The following is a 23,543-nucleotide window of genomic DNA, read 5'->3' as shown; positions in this document are numbered from 1 at the left end:
AATCTGGACCTACCCAAACAGGTGTAACTGATTGTTGTGATTTATTTCTACCAATGGTGTCCCAAGTGACCTCGAGATAACAGTCAAGGTAACAGCACAAATCTGAGGAATTTGCCAACGTAGAAAGTTTTGGAGCGATATCTACAGAAAGAACTGACAAGCTTTGCTTAAAGTGGTACCGAGGTGTGTTGGGAGGATGTGCGGACACCAATTGAACTGGGCGACCTTCAGATTGATACAATTGCTCATGGACAGTATAATAACCACAGCATCAAGCGTGCTCTTAGCTATATGACGAAAACTGACATTCGTCCTACACATGATCGATACAAAAATCTCTGTATATGTTCTCTGTATCATGTTTTCGGGCTAATATATCTATTGAGGTTTAGCATTTTACACTGAACTCAGAATAGTTATTATTAATTTCGCTTTAATACTGTTATTTCACAGTAGGGTAACACACTAGCATACTTATTTAAGCTTGATAGACGTTATTTTATGAGGTACATCCAATACGTTATGTGACTCATGAACGCTTGATAACATACATTCTCTGATACAAATCAGTATGAGGTAAATGAAAAAAAATAAGATCACTGTTCTCAAACGTTGTTACCCTCAATCATAGGTTCCCCCAATACGTTATGTCATCATCAAATACGTATTGTCATCATCAAATACGCTTTATCATCATCAAATACCATTTGTCATCATCAAATACGTTATGCCATCATCAAATACGTTATGCTTATAAATGTGCTCGGGTGGTCTGAATGGACAACTCTAAATTACTTTTCATGATCACTTTTAATATAATAATATATCAAGTCATGTAATTTAACATCTTTATTTGGAATATAAGCTCAAATATCATTTACTGTCAGATGACAGTTGCTACTGACCAAATTTGAATCAGTGGAGTTTTGCCAACATCAAAGCATGTGTGATGCTGCCATGAGTGGAAATCAGGAAGTAGAGACAGAAACACATGGCAACCCGTAGCATTCAGATTATATGAGCCAATGTTAATCACCGATGTTTTGCTGATTGTGCTTTGGTTATTGTAACGGAACTGACGAAAACGTATCTGATACTGATATCAATACTTCTACATAAATGTGAATACTGTATTCATGTCAAAGTTTACAACTGGTCTTTTCCTATGAGAGACACATAATTGTTCTATGCAAATAACAACTAGATTATTATGTATTTTGCGCAATCTGTGTTCTACGACCGTGATTGTGCATAACGTATCTGACGAAAACCAGTTTACCCTAAGGCAAGAATATTTTATGTTTTGGGGCAAATATCTGTTGAGGTTTTAATATCCAAACATGTACAGAGGCGGGATTTAAACGGATATATCTAAATCACACTTGAGACGATGGATGAGTTTGTCATGGCCGATGGTATCAAAGGCACTGCTCGAAAACTTTGTGCTCATCAACACCACGCCTTACATCACTGAGGACCTTCACTAGTGCTGTCTCAGTACTGTGATGACCACTATATGCAGACTTCGCCCCAACATCTTATGCGATGATGACATGCAAGGAAAACGAGCACACGCGTATTTCCGAGTGATTAAAATGTTACAACATTTTACGTGAATATTTATTACATTTTACCCCAACTTAAATTATCACAATTTATATCAGTTATTATTACAGTTTGCGTATTACAATTTAGGATAATTTTTATCATAATTTCAGTTTTTCACAATTTACGGCAATTTTTATTATAATTAACGTTTTCACGTCGAGGGTTATTACACTTTGCCGCAAGTTTTACAATTTACGTTTTGATTTCAATTTACGTCGTAACAGAGCCTCTACGTCCTTGGTCCTAGATATCTATGCTTGTCGTGAGAGGCGACCAAAAATGATGTGTGATCAAAGTCAATAACCTCTCCCTTCGGGCGCACCATACATCAAATTGTGATGCGGACGTGTTGAAACACAGTCGAGCGACGTGGAATACGGTTACTCGTCACTAAGCAAACATGGGGTTTCAGAAGTTGTTCTTACAGCTTGATAATCTTGAAAATCGTCGATTTCCTTGATATTTCCTTGGGAGGATAAAACGTTTCTCGGAATCACAATACTTCATCCGTTCACGTCAAGTTTCGCATTAAACAGATGGTGGTTTACACATTGTCATTTGTCCAAACGAGTTGTCTGAAATCGTCATGAAATATCGGCCATGTATTGAGCAAGACGACCTATCGGGCGTCCATTGGTAACTCCAGGGCACAAAGCAACAGGATCAGGGTGAGATTAAGCTTGACGCCTCTAGAATTTGAGTTTTACGCCGCACTCAGCAATATTCTAGCTATATGACGACGGTCTGTAAATAATCGAGTCAGGACCCTACAATCCAGTGCTCAACAGTATGAACATCGATCTGTGCAAGTGGGATACAATGACATATGTCAACAAAGTCAGCGAACCTGACCTCCTGATCCCGTTAGCCGCCTCTCATAGAAGCATGGGTTACTGAAGGCCAATATTCTAACCCGAACCCTCACGGGTCGCTGAGGTCATGGGGAAGAGTCCACTGGTCGGATCTAAGTTCTCGTGTATGGATATTCATGTGATTTCTTGAGAATTGTGTCCCAGAATCTTTAAAATTACCTCTCTTATTAACGTCATACAATAATGGTTATCTCCACTACAAAATGAATAGACTGCAGTTTCATGTTCTTTTTGCTTTTAGATATTTCATTTAATTATTCCTTAAAGGCCAGTTTGTCCAGATAGTAAGTTGAATTCAGATTTGGGTAAGTTATTTTGTCATGTATTGATCACATACTGATACAAAGTGTTGCAAGACTTTTTCCATGTGTATATTTAATTTAACTTAGTATCACAGAGTTACTTCCGTGTGTTTTCTGTCACATCAAACTGATACGCGGAGTTATAAGAAAAGTGTCAGACTCACACACGCACTCACTGACACACACTAACATTTTCCACATCCAGCTGGTAATGCCCTAACATATATAGGACAGTAGATATTTTGTGACAAGAATCCAACGGAAAACATAGGTAATATACAATAGGCGCCTTATTTTCAATTACGCGGTATATGATTTTGAAGATACTGTGATGGCACCTGAAAATTCTTAAACATGTGATGGAAATTAATTCGGAGTAATGTTCATTGTTCGATTATATTTAATGAAGAATTCCTCTCCGTATTTGTCCACGAGGGTCGTGTCAATTGTTCCCTGAAAGCAGTTCATTGAGAACGTCTTACACGGACGGTAGTGGTGGATATATGCCTCCTCGGGAGACACATTGACGACGCTGTAATTGGCGACATCCGGCCAAGGTCGACTGACGTGGTGTATGCCCATCTCGAACACCTTGCTCGGCTCCACCATGACCTTATTACGAAAGTCACTATAAAACACAGCTCGTGATGTTATGTCCAGAACACTTACGTTTCTCACAGCAAAGTCCAAGCTGTTTCTGAAGGCCAGATCAAAGAAAGTGCTCTTAAAGGTCAATGCGCATCTGTTGGTAAGCTTATTTTGTGTCGTCACGATGTCTCGCCAAGTCCGTGTGTTCGGCGCATGTGGTATGAGAAATTCGTCCACGTCGTTGAATATCAAATACTGGACAGTGGCCATGTGTCTGTAGAGGCAGTCATTGATTGCCAAAGATTGACCATAATACCATATCGATCTTACGTTCTTCGATGGCACGTCCCACTTGAGGACTGTTGCTATTCCCAGAGACTCGTAATACTTCAAGACCTCCTTAACGTTTGCCTTAACGTCATACACATAAAACACAAAATGGTTTGCTCCCAATAGTCGAGTAAGTTCTACAAATTGAACAATCTCATCCTTGCGTATTTTACCAAATAGGGGCGGTACACACACGGCAAAATCAACCTGAGCTTCCTGCGCTGATTTCTCTGTTGTCAATATTGACATCTGAGCGCTATTTGTTGTGGACTCTGTTGGTGACAGAGAGACGCTAACAACACATGGTGATCTCCCCTTGTTCACATACCACCTGGGCACCTGACACGATATAATCCAGCCACCTATCTCCCGGTTATGATTTTCACACATTTGATAATACGTGCCCTGCGTCACGAGCGAGATGTTCGTATCCAATGACTCTCCTGGGTCAAAGTGACACCACAACAACGTTGAGTTTTTCGCATGTCTTGCAACAGCAGCTATGATTCTGACATAGGGTATATCTTCCCTTGCGTCATAATAAGCGGAATATAGTACTATGTTGTTCGTCAGCTTCACATACACATACTCTAGCCCTCCGCTATACTTAACATCGTCCTTGCAGGTATACATAACAGGGCTGGATATACCAAACTTTGTTTTGGTTTGACTGCTGTCATTACCTGGTGGGGGTATATTCCGTACAAGCCTGGTTGTCCTGCTGACTGTGGTTCTGGGTGGGTGAGATAGAATCTGCCTCATGTCGCTGTCACGAAGAGTCCTTACCACAGACGAAATTGTGGGGGACACTTTCACATCGCCCCTCCCAAACATTTCAATGTAGTTTTGATTTTCTTCGACCAGACATAAAAATATGAACGTCGTTGTTGTGTAGGCGCAGAGAAACAACAGGATGAACCTCTTCATCCGCGACATGCTGCGTCCGACCTGAAGCGCCTCTGTTTATGTTGACAGCACACGTCTTGCAGATATAGCCGGGCACGTGGACCCCTCCATGTCTTGTTATAACTCAGTCTGGGCCGATCCGGTCACGGAACACTGAACGAACAGAAACATCTATAAAAATCATGGATGTACTGAGTTGGAACACGGTCAGTACTTTAAACATTAGTCCCTGAATTTTATGTATGAATAATACGAGAACAAAGTGTTGTGTCTGATGTAATGTATGCACATAGCTGTTTGGTCTGAGGAGCATATGTCCCCAACATCCTTGTATGACGAATCAAAGTTGGCGAGATTGTTGAGTTTCAATGGCCCCCAAGTATGATAATATTCTATGTCGACAACAGAACATAGACGTCATGTATATTGATACTGAATAGACTCGATTTTTAGTTAAACACGCTCACCGGTATGTTGAGATATTTACACGTACACGTTTGCACAAAGTGATGAATGTCTAGTTTGTTTTTCTATAATTCAAATAACTGTTTGAATTTGCTTCGAGGTAATTTTCTGTTCAACTTCCACCCCACCCATTTGTCTCAAGCTGTACATTTAACAAGTGTTGTGAATCTTCCAATACCACTTTTACCACAGAGAAAAGAGCACACTTACTTAGTCTACAGGCCCATTCTGAATATTAACAGATCCTCGTATGTTATCGTATCTGAAAACAGTGGATCGACACTGACTAGTGTAAATATTATCCCAGCTCATCCAGATACTCTGCACTACACGTCCCGTTAGGATAATTTCAGTCGGTGCTAAATCTCTCATACAGAAACACTGTGAAACATAACTCCAGCCTCTGCAACATGTCAAACGTCACCGGTGTTAACCAGATTAGGGCGGTTATCTGTCTCACCTTTCCGTCCGATGTCGAACTTGATGCCAATCCGTAACGCCACATGTACCTGTTTCCTGTGATCACCACAGTGATTGTTCCTCAATGGAGTAAGTCTTCGTTGTGCTGGCATCGATTGGAATCACATCTGTGGTCACGTGACGACCCTGACACGTGGGGTATTGACAACTGACCCTCCGTGCTCCTTCGCGAACCTCCTCAGCTACAGGTAAAGTATCGTTAGTGGAATCAGAGACCAAATCGTGTGACCCAGCGTTAAAGTTAATGCTTAAGTGGACTTATTGGAGTTGTATTGAGCCTTGTTGTGAACACCTTTTTTCTGTTTATTGTTTTCAGTGATATGCTTTTTTCTGAATCCCCGTTTCAGAAAGAAAGAAACGATTTTTGCGAACACCTGTTATGACTGTTAAAAACGTGCTCACGATGTGGTCGAAACTGCACAATGGATTATTTTCAATAGAGATTGTTTTATAAACTCCATGTACAGAGAGAGATACTGATGTGGGCAGCAAATGTATCACCAAAAGACCAGACTATAAATGTACCACCAAAAGACCAGACTATAATGTACCACCAAAGACCGGACTATAAATGTACCACCAAAAGACCAGACTATAAATGTACCACCAAAGACCAGACTATAAATGTACCACCAAAGACCAGACTATAAATGTACCACCAAAAGACCAGACTATAAATGTACCACCAAAGACCGGACTATAAATGTACCACCAAAAGACCAGACTATAAATGTACCACCAAAGACCAGACTATAAATGTACCACCAAAAGACCAGACTATAAATGTACCACCAAAAGACCAGACTATAAATGTACCACCAAAAGACCAGACTCTAAATGAGTAACTGAGCTTAGTTTTACGACGCTTTTAGCAATGCACCAGAAATGGGCTTCACACATTGTACCCAAGTAGGGAGTTGAACCCGGGTGACGAGCGAACGCTTTAACCATTAAGCGTTTACATTTCACCCCCTATGAGGCACATATTCCTTTCACCATGAGCGTTACGTGACTATGCCCAACAGTTACTGGAGCAAGGTCGCAACATTCTAGACCTCAGTAAAGCTTTCACATGGCTTTATTGTGGACATGCGGAGGAGATTGCCAAACTGGATGCATCAGTGACAAAAATGATGTCAAATGCAGTTCTTTGACTTGTAACATACATTCCCGAATATTTTCAGATAAACAAGTGGGCTAGCCTTGTTTCAGATGGGAGATGGGTGCCAGCCGTGGGAGGGATGATGACGTTAATGATTGACAGTGATTCAGAAGTACGTTCTCTGTCATTGTATCGCATTACGCCAATCACAGTATTATCTGGTTCAGATTGAGATCTCTAGGCCTGCGTCATACCGCTGTTTTATTGCTGACAACAGCGTTAACCAAACAAACACATGCTCATACACGGAAATCTACAACTGTTTTGAGCAGAAATGTCTAATTAATAAATATGACAGTGAAAAACATATATGTCGTTATAGGAATGTGATAGTTCGGACATGTCTAGTGATCTGATATTGATGTGTCATCAAACTGTTTTTTTTTTCGGGTTTCCATGTCTTTTGTTATTTCCGTTTGTCGAGAATTTGAAACAACTGGCGTCATTTCAAGCATTCGATGTTTGTCATCGATACGTGCCCTTGTATGACATTTACGAGCGCAAGAGAACAATTTGATTGATCCGTAACTTGACGAGCCTTTGTTGATTTTTTTAAAAATCAAAACTACTCACACTCTGATATCTGAAGAAATAATAGATTCCATTTCATATCAAATCCTTCATTCCTTTAACGACGCGTAATCAATATTTAAGAACAAGATTGCCGTATCAGTGTTGTATACCAGTACATTATGGGTCGTCAAAACATTCTCGCATGTAAACATAACACCAGCCGTGTTTACAACAGGATTTGGCCATGGTGAATACCAGATGGCACAAGATCCATAACGCTCAATGATGACACGGTACGTAAATGCAAGAGAAGATGATAACATCTTTAGTATGGGTGTTTAAAACACTATCAACTAGTAATATAATTTCACGTGCTCAACAAAGACGTGCAAATGCACGGCAGTTGTTAAGTGAAATAAAACACCCGAACACGTCACAAAAGGTAGTTGCTTTTGATATACAATGATATACAACGAAGCACATACATGTGGTCTCACCTTATACAAACGAGTTTCTTCATAAATGATTCTGTTCACCCGTCAGAAATGGGTACCCGTTGAAACAAGTCGCGAAACTATTATCCTTCCAGCGCCTAAAGATTGTGCCCTTGGGGCCGGATATCTAACATGTGTCAACCAAGTCAGCGAGCCTGACCACCCGATCCCGTTAGTCGCCTCTTACTACAAGGATAGTCGCCTTTTATGGCAAGCACGGGTCGCTGAAGGCCTATTCTACCCCAGCCCTTCACGGGTTTGTTGAAAACGGAGTTGATACAAATGTAAATGAATGTTGGCAGTAGGGCAAAACATTAACACTATTCTCTGATAATAGTTGGAGACTGGAATTTGGTGATTGATCCAACAATTGATCTTGAGAATTATAAACATGTAAACAACCCTATCTCAAGAAATACTGTTTTAGAATTTATTGAATCTTATAATCTTGTTGATGTTTGGAGGAATATGAATGATAAATGCAGAAAATACACCTGGTGGAAAAAAAATCCAAGACAACAAGCCAGACTGGATTTCTTTATTGTATCAGAGGATATATTTGACATAACTCTAGACTCAGATATTTTGCCAGGCTATAAAAGTGATCACTCAACAATTACATTAACCTTTTCCAACACTTTAGGCCAGGAACGAGGACATGGATATTGGAAGTTTAACACTTCATTGCTGTTAAATCCTGAATATGGAAACTTAGTCAGATCTATTTTGAACGACACAGTTCAGGAATATGCAACAGAAAAATTGGATGATCTTAATAACACCGAAAATATTATACTTACTATTTCTAACTCTTTATTTCTGGAAACGTTACTAATGAAAATTCGAGGAAAGACTATATCTTTCTCATCCTACTTGAAGAAAACAAAAGCAAAAAATACAGAACAGTTAGAACTTAAAATAAAACAGGTTGAAGATACTATAAGAAAAAACTTTCAAAACATAGATGAAGAACTTTTGAGTGAACTATCAAAATATAAGAAAGAAATGGAAGAAATTAAAAATGAGGAAATGAAAGGAATACAAATTCGAAACCGACTTCTTTGGTATGAAGAAGGTGAAAAACCTTCAAAATATTTCTGTCACCTGGAAAATAGAACGTTCACCCAAAGATCAATCAACAAGTTAGTAACTAATGATAATAGTGAAATTACTGACAGCAAGTCAATACTGAAAGAACTAAAATTATTTTACAAAAATCTGTATGCCTCTCACAAACAATATGAGGATGAAAATTGTTTGAAGGATATTAATACTCCAATCTTAAACCAAACACAGAGGGACTATCTTGAAAGAGAAATCAGTTTAGATGAAATTAGTAATACTGTGCACAGAATGAAGAATAATAAAAGTCCAGGGATTAATGGTTTTCCTATTGATTTCTTTAAATTTTTTTGGAAAGAATTAAAAACATGGATCTATAGATTCATTAGAGATGTATTAGCCAAGAATGAAATGTCTGTGAATTGGAAAAGAGGTGTTATTACCTGTATTCCAAAAACCAATAAAGATAGAACATTACTTAAAAACTGGAGACCGATCACTTTACTGAATGCTATTTACAAAATTATCAGCTCCTGTATAGCACACAGATTAAAAACTACCCTAGACGAACTCATTCATTCTAACCAAACTGGTTTCATACCAGGGAGGACAATTAGTGAAAATACAAGATTATTATATGATATTATGTTCGAAACAAAGAAACAGAACATCCCTGGTTTGCTAATCCTTATTGATTTTGAAAAAGCTTTTGATTCTGTTTCAAAAGATTTTATCAATCTAGTCCTCCATAAATTCAAATTTGGCCCCAAACTGATAGGATGGATAAATACACTAACTTACGAAACAACATCTTGTGTCATCCAGCATGGTAACTTATCTGAGTTTTTTTCAAATGAAAGGGGCTGTAGACAAGGAGACCCTTTATCCCCATATCTTTTCCTCTTTGTAGCTGAGATTCTTGGTTGCATGATAAGACATAATGAAAATATCAAAGGTATAGTTATTTATGATAATGAATATAAACTGAATCAATATGCCGATGATACTGAACTATTTCTGAATGGAACTGAAGAGAGTTTGTACTCTGCAATAGACACAGTTAATACTTTTTACAAGATGTCAGGTTTGAAAATTAATGTGGATAAATCAAAAGCAATATGGATTGGATCAAAAGCTAAATCTACTGATATGATATGTCATGATCTAAAAGTTGAATGGGTAGTTGGTGAATTTGATGTACTAGGTATCAAATTTACACCAGATCTTGAAGATCTATGGGTAATCAACACTAGGAAAAGACTTGAAGAAATTAATAGACTCCTAGCATCTTGGAGAAAGAGAAATTTAACACTTATTGGTAAAATAACAGTAATAAAAACTCTAGCAATCTCCAAATTGGTTCATATTTTCAATTCCCTGCCCAACCCACCAGCAGATTGTATTACTTCTATTGAAAAAATGCTTTTTAAATTTGTTTGGAATGACAAGAATGACAAAATAAAGAGGAATATAATAAAAAATAACTATAAAGAAGGAGGTTTGAGAATGATCGATATTAAAACATTTATAGACGCTTTGAAATTATCCACGTTGCGACGATACTTCGGAAAAGGTGATAAGGAAAATCCATGCAACATACCTTTCAAAGACATATTTAATTTAGGAGCAAATTCTGAGGCCTACATTAAGATTGAAAACCCTTTTTGGCAGGATGCACTGAAAGCATGGCAACTATTTCACCAAAAACATTATATTGACCCAAATAACATCAATGAAATTCTATCACAACCATTATGGTTTAATCACAATTTCAAAAATTCATTAAACTATATAAAGAATTGGGCAGATAAAGGGGTTATTAATATTAGGGATATTTGTGACGAAAATGGACTATTGTCATTGGAATCTTTAAAAGAAGTATATGATATCCAAGGTACTTTTTTAGATTATAGATATTTACTACACACATTTCCAGATTCTTGGAAAAATACTCTAAATCAATGTCATTCAATACCAGTCTGGGATTTAAATATTAACCATTGCCAGACTTGTCTCATAAAAACATCTAAAGGATGCAGAACTTTTTATGATAAACTTATTTCCAATGATATATACCAAAATGTTTGTAAAAAGTGGCAGCGTTTTTTCCCAAAAACAGACTTTGACTGGGAAAAAATATTCACAGGATACAGAAAAGATTTGCAAGACACAAAACTCATAGATTTTCAATATAGATTTCTACAAGGTGCTATTTATACTAAAAGAGAATTGCTTAAAATGAAGAAAGTTGATAGTAGTACATGCTGTTTCTGCAAGGATATAAATGAGACTGTTTGTCATGTGTATTGGGAATGCCAAGTGACCCAAACATTTTGGAGAAAATTACAAATTTGGCTCAACAATTCATTCCCTCATCCATTTCACTTTACAAAACATATGGTTTGGTTTGGTACTCTAAACCGAAATACATTACTAAACCACATCACCCTTGCAGCCAAAAGACACATTTACATATGTAGTATTAAGAATATACATCCTGATATGACTTCATTTACAAAAACCCTAAAAGAAATATTCTTTGTTGAGAAACATATATGCCAAAAAACTAATAAAATAGATCATTTCAGTCATAAATGGGGCCCTCTTTTCCCAGTACTTGGATAAATTTTAATCTTCCTATATACCTACCAATCACCTATATCAACCTGTATATGTCTATTACCAAAATGTTGATATAATTTCTGTATATCATCCATCCATAAGTTCAGATTTGAGTACGCGATACTTGATACCCTGAGAAGAATTTAAAATCTCTGCGCGACATGTTTGGGTTTCTATACCATCTAACCACAATAGTTTTCACTTCATTGGGAAAGAGAGCTTTCTGACTTAGCCAGTTTCATTCAAAACGGCTTCCACTGATTGTATTCGAGGGAAGGAAGCTATTCGAGATACCCGAGATCGGAGTACTTCAGTGACGGACTATATCATTCTCGTATTGACTGCTTGTGAATCAATTCAGTATTAAACCAGCCAGTTATTCATACTGTAAATGTACCTTTATTTGCTGATAATTATTTGTATGCTGGGAGACACACACATCAGTCTGTACCAGCAGTCTGAATTGGGTTCACAGGTCAGGTCCATGGTCCACCATGTGAAGCCACACGGTGAGGTCCCAAGTTCAGAACCTAAGCTCCGGGTGTGACAGGGGACATTCAGCAGCAACACAAGGCTCGCATCATATCCTGTGATGAGTTCATCTGGTAGTTTTACCACCACACTGAACTCATGGGGATGAAGCAGCACTAACCTTTAGCCTTTGGTAACAGCAGCTAAACCAGCATGTGCATAGATTAACAATTTAAGTCGAAGTTCAACTATTGTCAAGGCTGGCGTGCTAGCCTGGTCGGTGTCCTCCCATTACGCAGACAGGCAGTTCCCAGACGCCTTAGAAAACAGCATTCACGGTTCGGTGAACAGATAAAGTACTACTTGTTACCTACACATTGAAATGGAGTAGTTCAAATAATAACACAAGAAAACAACTGAAGCTATGGTATTTACTTTGAAAGATGATCGAAAAAACATTAATTTGAATTTCGATTGCTGCAATACAGAAACAGCAGATTTTCATAAACATTTAGGGTTAACCTTCTCGGCAAAAAGACGTCTAAAATGATTGGAGCACTAAACAAACAACATCGTTTTTTCTTCAAGGTTTATTCCCTACCTGTATACTAGGAAAACGGAGAAACTATATTAGTTAAGAAACTCCAATAATTTCAGCCAACCATGCACAAGACTCAGTATCATCAGCTATTCCACTAGCAGTTAAACAGTGGAAAAATATTCCCTTAGCTGTTAGAAATTGCTCTGTTGCGTTATTTAAATCTTTTATTCACGTGAAAGAAAATAGTGAACCTAAACATTATGTTTAAATGTTTTCCACGCAAGATTAAGACACATGATGAGTACACTTAATTGTGATTCATTTGAATATGAAATAATGCCACATCATGTCACTTCTTTGAAAGGGCAGGGGCTTTTGTAAGTTTAAAATTTGTGCCCAACCCTTTTCATTATGAATAAAATATGTTTCAATAAAAGAAAAAAAAAACAAACAAAAAAAAACAAACATTAACACTGACTGCCAAGTGTGCTGAGAAAATGTATAGGGCATTAAGAACACATATGGTATATCCATATATGACAAAGATGTTTACAGTCGTATTTGTGGGTGGAGTGGTTTTCTCGCTGATATGTTACGTCATTGGGAATTTGACAATCACTCAGAATGACAGATCATCCCTTGTTCATGACGTCACGAATTGTTTTTGACAGAAACAGTATCTACATAACATGACTGAGGCTCACTTTGTTGGATCTACTTTACTTCAGAAATGATATGACGCCCCTCCCTGGAGGTTCACAGGATGAATCTGGATTGGGATAGATAGATGAAGAAATAGTAATAGAAAAAGCAATGTACGTATATGAAATCATGTAAGAACATTACTGAGTCAGTTTAGCATGGCAGAGGAGTTTATATACATGTATATGGTATATGGTATATTGTATATGATGGAATTCGAACCACGACCTGTAGATCCTTCCATGACGCTGGGTGACATTAGTATTTTTATGATTAATATTTTATCAGTGCGTCAATTAATAAATAGATCATTATTCATAAATTCAAAATTTACATTTATCCCTATTTCTGTCCAGTATATTTCTCTCCAAAGATACACATGTTGTTGATGCGTCTGTGTTGTGAGGCAAACTGTAATCTGTACCCAGTGTGCTATAACATGGCTTTACTTGCATGCCATCTGTAATCGGTGTTACACGGACCTGATTCATCTCATGTATTAAATAGGCAAACCCTCAAATATGAGGGTCACGTGATTGTTTCAGTCCAGTCAAACGGCAGTAAAGTGTAACGTACCAACGCTATGTTAACTCTTAATGTGGAAATATACCACCGGCTTCTCGGTTATCAGAGGATTCATTTGTGAATATGCCTTGTAAATATATCAGGTTGGATCACTACAAACGTAGACTGTGGCAGGCAAATTTCTAGATGGATATATAAGAAAGTAAATGATAGGATCGGATCGGATTAAAAAATTATTTTTTTCATCTTCGACATTCAGTGATTGGTTTGACAGACCACACTCATTTTACAGACAACTGGCAATGATTTCCTGTATTTAGCGAGGATGTTTTACGGGCATCTTTCGGGAATTTGCACGGGATGAGATGAGTATTTAATAAGTTATGTCAAAGGTGAAACTTATGTTTTGCTGTGCATTACGGTAGGAGAATCTTTTTCATAGAACAGTTTTTACTTTGAAAACGTTTCAACGATACATTGCATCCGGATGGAACCAACTCCGGTGGAATTAAAGCCGTGGGCAATTACACTAACGTAGAGAAACACGTAAAAAACATGTGGGCATAAAATGCAATCGAAGCAGGTCCAAGTGTAACAGTGGGGCAGTTCAACACTTCGTCATCCTGACGGAGTGCGAGAATACGTGAAATCCCATCCGGTACTGTGAGGAAACAGATAGCACAAACTCTGCCCACATACTAACATATAAATAACAGGACAGCTTCAACCAGTATTTGATTCAAATTACTCGGAAACGTTTCTGTGCATTCTCACCTGATTGTGTGATTTTCAAGTGAGACTAGTTTTAGGTCGCACATGGCAATACCCTGTGTGATTGTTAACTGATTGTTACTTTCATATGAACCCAGTTAGACATGAGATTTATCAGATTTGTCGTGAAAGCGTGAGTCTCTAGCCAAATGCGTGAGAGTTGGCAGATATGCATCAGGCGGGAAATAAGTCAGTCTCGCACAGGTAAACCAGTAGCTGATAGTATGATCAACCTCAAAGGCTGGAAGGATGTGCCTACATCGGGAAACAGGGGGGACAGGTACATGGGAAGTATTGGGCAGCAAATTTCTTGGATAAAATACAAACAAAGACTTTTCAGACAGCTATGTATTTATTCACATATGGAAAGAATTGCTGTGTTTATAAAAGTGTGCATTACACACACGGACATGATAACACCATGAACATCTAGTCATCATGCATCAACCAGTCTTTCCTATCATTTTGGGATTCAGTGAGAGACCTGACAATTTAAGATTACAAACAGTTAAAACATGACAATGACAAGTGTGCATTGTATTGAAAAGGCCTGTTTCTAATTTTGCCCCTCACAACACTGTTGATGGATCATTCGAAATATCTGTTTTAAAAACTGATGATAAAAAATTGACGATATTGAAACACTGACTACTTGACATCATGAACACGGAGTTATCTCCCTGTAATACACAAATCACTTTCAACTTTCACACACTACAACATACACAATGATAACAGAATTCACCCATCCCTGAAAAATTATTTATAGGAGAAACGTAAGAATAGACTACTTATGAATATTCCTATGACAACCTTTACATTTACATATTTCTGTAAATATAATGCTGAAACTATTAATAACCTTGCTTTATTGCAAAAGTTAGTGTTAAAAACATGCACAAAATTTCACCTTTGCTTCAGGGTGCACCGTCCCCACCCAAACCAATATCAGATCCAAGAACATGGAGAAGAGCAAGGACAAACCCTGAATGTAAATAGAGCGGCATCATCAACGGATGATATCAACATGTACATCATAGTCTGGATGTCCACATCCTATGTTGTATTGAACAAAATGGACTGTCACAATGACGACATGCTGGTACAGATGTGAGAAGATCTATCAGAGTCTATGCATGGCTATTTAAGAACAAACAGATGCAAGACATGAGGCAGTTTGAAATAAGGTAGGAGAATACTGATCACTATTAGAATGTTTAGCTTTCAGGGACAGAAAACATTGTTCGGGTTAATTTTATCTTCTAAACTTCCCAAATTTACCCTTTACATGTGGTGAAAAAGAGTACTCATTAAGTAATTAGATGTTAACTCAATTGAGAGCAGTGTCTGTAGCCAGGTCAGTATCAGTGGTCAGAAAAACTTGGTATATGCTTCACTACATGGTACTAGCAGAATCTGCTTCAAAATACTAAAATGAGACTGCCCACACTGGAAAGGCAGACATATCTGCATGATGACATACAACAGGGGTTCAATTTTGTTTTTAAAAGCCACTTGCCACTGGCCATGTGACTTTAAGAAGGTAGCTTGTCATGACATAAGCATGATGCTGTAATTATGAAAGAATAAATTAACATGGTATTTGGTGTAAATGTTAATGGACTATTTATTGAGAAGCGATAAATAGCTAAAAAAGATAACCATACTTCATTATCATTGTGAAATTCAATAGCTACATTTTGAGCAGATATGAAATGAAATCCAAATTTATCTGCAGTTTGAAACCGTACGCAGAAAGATACCATTATTTGATTACCCAAAATGAAAACTGACTTGTCCCATGCATTGGGTGATGGGATTTTTTAACCCAAGCATACAATACAGACTAAGAGTTAGTACTGATGTGCAGTCACTCATTCACTGGCCAATACAGAGTCAACATTCACGCGATGAAGTCCAGCGGCCGGTTGAACCCTCCTCGCCTGTTCATGTACTGTCTGAAATACACATAAAAACAAACAATTACTTACACTGTATGCATTAATGTCACAGAGGCAACAAAAAGTCACTGGCAAGATATTGTTTTCATACATTTTACTGTTATGAACAAACAAGTTAACTTGAAGAATTTGAAATGCTCATTAATCATTGATCTCTCCCATTGATGAGGGCTGGTGGTTGTGCCCTGGGGTTAGAGCATTGGTTTGTCACTGTGAAGACTAGGGTTTGATTCCCTACATGGGCCCATTGTGTGAAGTCATTTTTTAGTGAAATATTGCTAAAAGCGGCACAAAACCATACACATCCACGCACCCCTATTGATGGAGATGTGTAACTGTCTTTCAGTGATACACATAACTGATTGTTTAGAGTGTACTGGGTAGAATAAGACATCTGGTGAGTGAGTGAATGAGTGAGTGAGTGAGGGACAGAGGGAGGGAGCGAGCGAGTTTGCACAGCTTCCAGTGTTGACAAGTCATACGTACTGCAAGAGAGAGCAATGTATCAGCCTGGAGTTCCCTCAGTTAAACATTTACTGACCTGTATCTTCTCTTCCTCTGCAGGTTAGTCACATAAATATCATTGCCTTCAACCTTCTTGTTCTGAAACACAAAAACACACATGGCAACAGTAAACTTTGGGACATTGTGTCTGTTTTGTTTTGTTATTACATGTAAAACTCAGCCATATTCCAGCCTCAAGGTGATGGTCTGTAAATAACAGGGTTTGGACCAGACAATCTTGTGATCAGCAGCATGAGCATCGATATAAGCCACTGGGATTCAATGACACTGAGCCTGACCACATGATACTCTTAGTAACCTCTCATGACAAGCATGTCTGGTGAACCAATCGCATCAAGACATCTGATTCTGAATCAGTCTAATATGACGGCAGGGAGAATACAATCGACCCTGAATCAGTCTGAGATGACTGCAGGGAGAATACAATCGACCCTGAATCAGTCTGATATACCCTGAATCAGTCTGACATGACTGCTGGGAGAATACAATCGACCCTGAATCAGTCTGATATGACTGCTGGGAGAATACAATCGACCCTGAATCAGTCTGACATGACTGCAGGGAGAATACAATTGACCCTGAATCAGTCTGACATGACTGCAGGGAGAATACAATAGACCCTGAATCAGTCTGACATGACTGCAGGGAGAATACAATCGACCCTGAATCAGTCTCATTTGACAGCAGGCAGAATACAAATGACCCTGAATCAGTCTGATATGACTGCAGAGAGACAACAATTGACACTGATACAGCTACGAGATTACAGGAGTGACACATTCACATCACAAACGCAAAAATACTTCCTTTTGTCATGAAAAAATACTTACTTTTGTTGTCTCAAACCCAGAGAATCCCATTATTTTCATCATATCTGACTCCTCTTTCGACATTGTCTGTCCTGAAAGTGAAGGCCATTTTGATGAAAGTGCATGATAAGGTGTAGTCATTCCTATATCAAGCTGACATGAAACAATCAGGAAATAATTACTGGCTTAGCTCTCAGTTTATCAGGTAATTCATACAGATAACAAAAATCCAGACAACCTATTTCTGTCTCTTTTGACATTTCATCATGTTGTTTTCACTTTCATTTCAAGAGTAAAGATAAAGCCACACAGGCTGACAAGACCACACAAGTTACCTCCCTTTACGCTATGAATGTGTGATTGTATATCGTAAAACATCTTCCAAGGGTAAAAGTGTCAAAGTCCAGCCCCATCTTCATCATTTCAGTCCTACTTTTCATGGTCCAGTCACGGCCAAATATTGAAAAATGAGTTGTGCACCTTGCGATATGAACATGCTAATATTAGTCCTATGACATTCATCAAATAGTCTTCCATATTTGGGAAGATGGCGAGACGTTTATAGCTAAAACATATTCAAGCTATAAGGCTGCTGTCTGTAAATAAGGCTACTTGTCTGGACCAGACAATCCAGTGATCAACCATGACAATCCATTGATCAACCACATGAGCATTGATCTGCACAACTGGGATACAATGACATGTGTCGACCAAGTCAGCAAGTATGACCACCCCATCCTGTTAGTCACCTCTAAACACAAGCATTGGATACTGAAGATAAATTATAACCCATATCTTCTCAGGCCAATTACCACATTACATGTATTTTACCACAGTACTGTCAGATGTCACACTTGCAACAGCTGATTACTGAAGTACAGAGGCTACACAATAACAAATAACATTGCATGTCACAACAATATGAAAGACTCAGCAGGTATGGTCTAAAATTAGCTCTGCATATGGTCTAAAATTAGCTCTGCATATGGTCTAAACTCAGTGCTGCATATGGTCTAAAATCAGCGCTGCGTATGGTTTAAACTCAGCGCTGCATATGGTCTAAAATTAGCACTGCATAGGTCTTCCATATGCATAGTAACAAAACAATGAAACTTACACTCTATAAACATCTAGTGGGCAAGGTGAAAGAAATAAAAAAAGTAATGGTATATGTGACAGTCCTCTTATACCTCAGCACAGACATATGGACATGGAGGGCTAAGGGTGAACTCAAGATTTTGAAGTTAACTAGCAAGCAGATATGCTATGTAACAGTCAATGTATTAACAAAAACAGATTCTTGAGTGTCATTCTTATAATAGATCAACAATGAACATGTCTTGACCAGACGAACCAGCATCAATATTTCAACAATGCCATACACAAATGGAGCATGATGACACTCAGACAACACAGTCGACTTAGTCTCATAGTCGCAAGACAAGGATTAGGAACCAGCTCCAGCCTGGTATTGTTCTGTAAACTAAATGCTGGTGTCACCACCTGTTGGAATACTCACTGTCTAACTTGGGTTTATTAGCAACATGTGATGAATTTAGCTGAACAGGCTTGTCTGAAGACTTGCTTATTTCCCTGAAACACACAAAATATGAGACATATGTCTGCATCAGTCTTAGTCAGAGCACCATTGCATTCATAGTGGAAATATACTGATCTACTTAACTGATCTTGATTCAACAGTGATATTCCTATTATACAAAAGTGGGTCTCTAACAAATTCTTCATATGTATGTGGCTTAGTATTAAAACTATATTTAGGGAAAACATTCAAAACATCTCTTCAGAAACTAATATTGATGGGTATTCATTGCCAAAGGTTAGTAAATTTAAGCCAGTGACTAGGAAGACCTACAGACACATTAACTTCTAAATTTGAATTTCTTTAACAACTTAGTATTAATCTAATATGCTTGTAATAAATGATCATGACTTGTGTACCTCAGTACACACAGTATCAGTGACATTTGTGTGTTATGTCAACTCACTTTTCTCTGGACGGACTCCTCCTCTCTGATCTGCCTGGTGATGCGGACCTGACATTACACAGAACTAATGTAAATATATACACACAACCAAGTTATTCCAGCAGCAACGCTTGAAGGTCTGGGTCAGAATATTGGCCTTCAGTAACCAATGTTAGTCGCAAAAGGCAACTAATGGGATAAGGTGGTGGTACTTGCTGACTTGGTTGACACAAGTCATGTCATCGGTTCCCAATTGCACAGATCGATGCTCATGCTGTTGATCTCTATATTGTCTGCTCCAGACGCAAATATTTACAGACCAACGCCATATAGCTGGAATATTGCTGAGTGTGGCATAAAACTAAACTCAGTTGCTCCAGTTGTATCATGAATGAGTGTGGCTTTATGCCACTTTTAGCAATTTTCCAGCAATAATGTGGCAGGGAACACCAGAAATGGGCTTCAACATATTGCACCCATGTGGGGAAATGGAACCTGGGTCATTGGTGTGATGAGCAAATACCACTAGGCTACCCCACCATCCTAGCAATATCATGAAAAACACATGATACAATGCCTAAAGCATTCATGTTTTCATATACTTCAGCCACTGTTCACATGTTTCTCAAATTATTTTGTTTGTTTATTGTTCACACTGCTGTCATCAGTTCACAGATACATCACACAAGCTTGCTAATACCCATGCATGATCAGACACAACCAGTGACTGAAATTATGAGCAATGTCCTATGACAATGGGTCATAATGACATGCAGTCAGAATGATCAACAGTCACTGAACTTATTGCAGCCCTGTTCAAGAAAGGGTAATAATTCACGTAAGACACTGTTATTTATGTTTACATCACATGCTATGACCTTCACCTTACAATCCTTCGTGTGGGAGAAGGATTGCTCCTAGACTGTTCACGACAATCCTAACATTAAAAGACAAATTGCCAACCGTTATAGAGGAGAACAATTAGTGCTACAATATCTTTCTAGACTGCAGTATACCATTTCACTCCAAAGAATAATATGATCAAGTTGAGTACAGATGAATCAAAACATGCATAGTGTCCTTCAGTTAAATACATCCTTACACAGCACCACTATTCCTGTGTACATGATCAGTCTAAATATATATATTCAAGTTTAATGACATGAGCCATGAGCCTTGTTACCTCTACACTTGATGACTAAAGCAAGCTCTCACCTTGACCTCCTCCTTGGGGAGTGAGATCGGGAACGCCGGGCCCTGGGGGATCGGCTTCTCCTCCTGTGATCTGTCAGGGGTAAATACAAGACTTATTGTTACTAATGTTAGTTGTGTAATGCAGTTGGAATCACAGCTCGGCTTCGTGAAGTACTGGCAAATGCTACCTGTCATCACTCTCATAGTTCAACAAACCCACAACGCAATGCTTGCTTTAAGAATCATGACCTGAGTTGCATCTAATCAGGATGAGGTCACAAAGCAAATCAATTGGATTCTTTGTAAGGTAACTGCTATCTAGTAAACTACAACTAGTCACAACAAGTAAATGAGCAGTCACACTGTAGTCTGTTAGCAGTGAACATGGTGAAAACGATGAATTTTACTTCAAGCAAAAAAGTAAATTAAATAAAGAGAAAGCAAGATAGCTAATTGTCATAATTTTGCCTTGCCAAATGGACATTTAAATCTCAGAATTTTATTCAACTTAGGACAAAACAACAACTAACAGTTTCAAATCGCTATTATTGGTTTGTATTACGAGGGGGTATTCTCATTAAGTGGTACTTACGTCTTCTCTCTCGTGAACGTGATCGTCGTCTCTCACGATCTGAAAATACAGTAAAGATAGGTAAACACATAATCAGGTTCCAAGCCCCAACACTCAGAGGGGGTTTCTTACATCGTTTGTCATGGCAAATTCTGAACTGTAACAAGTGTTGTTTTCAGCATGTTCTGAATCACCTGCAAAACATTTTTTTAACTTCAGATAAAACTCAATGAAATATACAAAGTTCCACTGTTTTTTCCAATATCACAAAAAAACCCAAAGTCTTCTCATTCACTTACAACACCCCCTAAAGACAAGAACTTAATTCAAGGTCTGTCACATTTAGTCAAACGACGGACCTAAACCAGGGCCAACAACAAAAACACAACTATATCAAGCCATGTCTTTTGACCAAGCCAACACGAATATTTGGTATTTGTTATGGTCCCAACTATACTATCTAGAAGCACAAGATCTATCTCCATTGAATGCATGTCTAAAGATATTGTGTCATCTTCTGTGGGATAATTATATAAACATTTCTTTCATGCATAAAATGGTCCGCATAAGCATGATAAGATCCCATTTATTTCGAATTTCTGTAGGCTCTGTAATCCATTTACTAAACGCTGAAGGGAGGAGAGGCAGATGTACTACAGATAAGTAACCCATGCATGTATGTATACAGAAACGTACCCTAGCCAAAGTCAGAATACAGAAAGTTACCCAAGGACGATTCCATTCTGCGCTGTGCATTTTTTGTTAAGCGGAACTGTCATTCTGTTATACCAGATGCATTTGGTTGCGTTACATAAGACACGACCATACACAGGAACAAGTTTTTCACAGTGCACAATACCACTCGCAATCAGATGAACAGAGCCAACTACATACACCACAATGTAGGGTTAGTAGGTTACTACAGGGTACGTTTCTGTATTTTCATATTGTTAGGGTATACATTTCTGTTCCACTCACAGCTGTACACAGTGTGTGCAGGTGTGGAGGCGCTATAGTTAGATAACTGCTCCGCTGGTGCTGCGCCCGGTAAACTGCACTCCAGTCAATGTTCCTGTCCTACCCAACATTTCCAAAAAATACACCAATGTCAAAGCGTACGGAAATGAGACATCATCTGAAATGCAGCTTGTTTTATGTGAGCGAAAACCGGACACATTCAAAACCGAGAACATTATGGTACAAACAACCCGACTTATTGATACTTATGCACGGTGTTGTACCAACGGAAAACTTCCTAAATTCAGTGTATGTACAGGAAACAACAAACGCGGTGAAAAAGACCATAATTTACCTCTTCTGGGAGGCGAACGAGACCTTTCTTTTGGCATTTTGCTTTTCGTCTCTGTTTCGTTCAGCGAATCTTGCGCCCTCTAGCGGAAGGAAACACTTATGTTTAAAAATAGATATTTTCGCCTGGTTGCTCGTAAGCCTCCGTGGCCTAATGGATAAGGCATCGGCCTCCTAAGCCGGACTGGTGAAAATGTGTGCAAGCCGGGGATTGCGGGTTCGAGTCCCGTCGGAGGTGCTTTTTGTCAAAACTTTTGAGTTTCAAAACTTGTCTACTTTTATATTTGAATGTATAATTTTGGGTACAAACGATGTTTTCTAGTGTATATATTTTTCTCAAGACCTGATCATTCGAAATAGATACTGAAAAATGGAGTTGGACATACGAGTTGACACAGTTTTCCGAGCACTAAGGCATGTAACCCACATATTGTAAATGCATATCGCTGACAAGACAAACGCTGTGTACAAAATTTCGGTTAGTTGAATAACCTGTATAATTAGTATAATCGGATACTATTGGATTTGTAAATGAAAATATATAATCAGGAATGATATTGTTCATGTTTAAAATAATATATCTGTCTAGGATATGCCTGTCGAAGCTTTAGGAGATTTAGGTCCCAAACCCCTGAGCAATATTAAAAACGGACGCTATTTTTGTTTTAAAAATCTTGAAAAGGGCAATACAAATGTGATATTATCGCATGATAATTGACAAAATACCCAAATATGATTTCATTTCACACATTCTATTCTCAGACCAAATCTTTATT

At 38.2% G+C, this 23,543-nt stretch overlaps 2 protein-coding genes and 1 non-coding gene across 3 annotated transcripts; 1 reads left to right on the top strand and 2 right to left on the bottom strand.

Moving 5' to 3' along the window:
* Nucleotides 1-2,838: 2,838 nt before the first annotated feature.
* On the bottom strand, nt 2,839-5,617 carry LOC137265265 (beta-1,4-galactosyltransferase galt-1-like). Its single transcript, XM_067800619.1, has 2 exons — nt 5,532-5,617; nt 2,839-4,759 (listed from the first exon to the last, which is right to left on the bottom strand). The coding sequence occupies exon 2, from the start codon at nt 4,634-4,636 to the stop codon at nt 3,149-3,151; it is 1,488 nt and encodes a 495-aa protein (XP_067656720.1). The 5' UTR covers nt 4,637-4,759; nt 5,532-5,617; the 3' UTR covers nt 2,839-3,148.
* Nucleotides 5,618-14,747: 9,130 nt separating this feature from the next.
* On the bottom strand, nt 14,748-22,875 carry LOC137265220 (U4/U6.U5 small nuclear ribonucleoprotein 27 kDa protein-like). Its single transcript, XM_067800567.1, has 8 exons — nt 22,772-22,875; nt 21,481-21,519; nt 20,910-20,979; nt 19,716-19,763; nt 19,229-19,302; nt 17,731-17,801; nt 16,917-16,978; nt 14,748-16,372 (listed from the first exon to the last, which is right to left on the bottom strand). Exons 1-8 carry the CDS (start codon nt 22,806-22,808, stop codon nt 16,318-16,320), a joined length of 456 nt encoding a protein of 151 aa, XP_067656668.1. The 5' UTR covers nt 22,809-22,875; the 3' UTR covers nt 14,748-16,317.
* Nucleotides 22,876-22,907: 32 nt separating this feature from the next.
* Trnar-ccu (transfer RNA arginine (anticodon CCU)) lies at nt 22,908-23,005 on the top strand. The gene is made up of 2 exons: nt 22,908-22,944; nt 22,970-23,005. It is a non-coding gene; the product is annotated as a tRNA-Arg (tRNA).
* Nucleotides 23,006-23,543: the final 538 nt, after the last annotated feature.

The sequence above is a fragment of the Haliotis asinina genome, chromosome 15 (genome assembly GCF_037392515.1).
Source record: "Haliotis asinina isolate JCU_RB_2024 chromosome 15, JCU_Hal_asi_v2, whole genome shotgun sequence".
In the NCBI taxonomy this organism is placed as follows: Eukaryota; Metazoa; Mollusca; class Gastropoda; order Lepetellida; family Haliotidae; genus Haliotis; species Haliotis asinina.
The sequence above is the reverse complement of the archived record's forward strand: the minus strand, read 5'-3'. Positions and strand labels throughout refer to the sequence as shown.

What these genes read in the sequence shown, in the direction of transcription:
- LOC137265265 (XM_067800619.1), bottom strand. Translation starts at nt 4,636, where the DNA reads ATGTCGCGGATGAAGAGGTTCATCCTGTTGTTTCTCTGCGCCTACACA.
- LOC137265220 (XM_067800567.1), bottom strand. Translation starts at nt 22,808, where the DNA reads ATGCCAAAAGAAAGGTCTCGTTCGCCTCCCAGAAGAG. An exon ending in TCCCCAAGGAGGAGGTCAAG is followed by an intron (nt 19,764 to 20,909) that starts GTGAGAGCTTGC and finishes GTGTAATGTCAG; the next exon opens with GTCCGCATCACCAGGCAGAT. An exon ending in AGGAGTCCGTCCAGAGAAAA is followed by an intron (nt 19,303 to 19,715) that starts GTGAGTTGACAT and finishes TGTGTGTTTCAG; the next exon opens with GGAAATAAGCAAGTCTTCAG.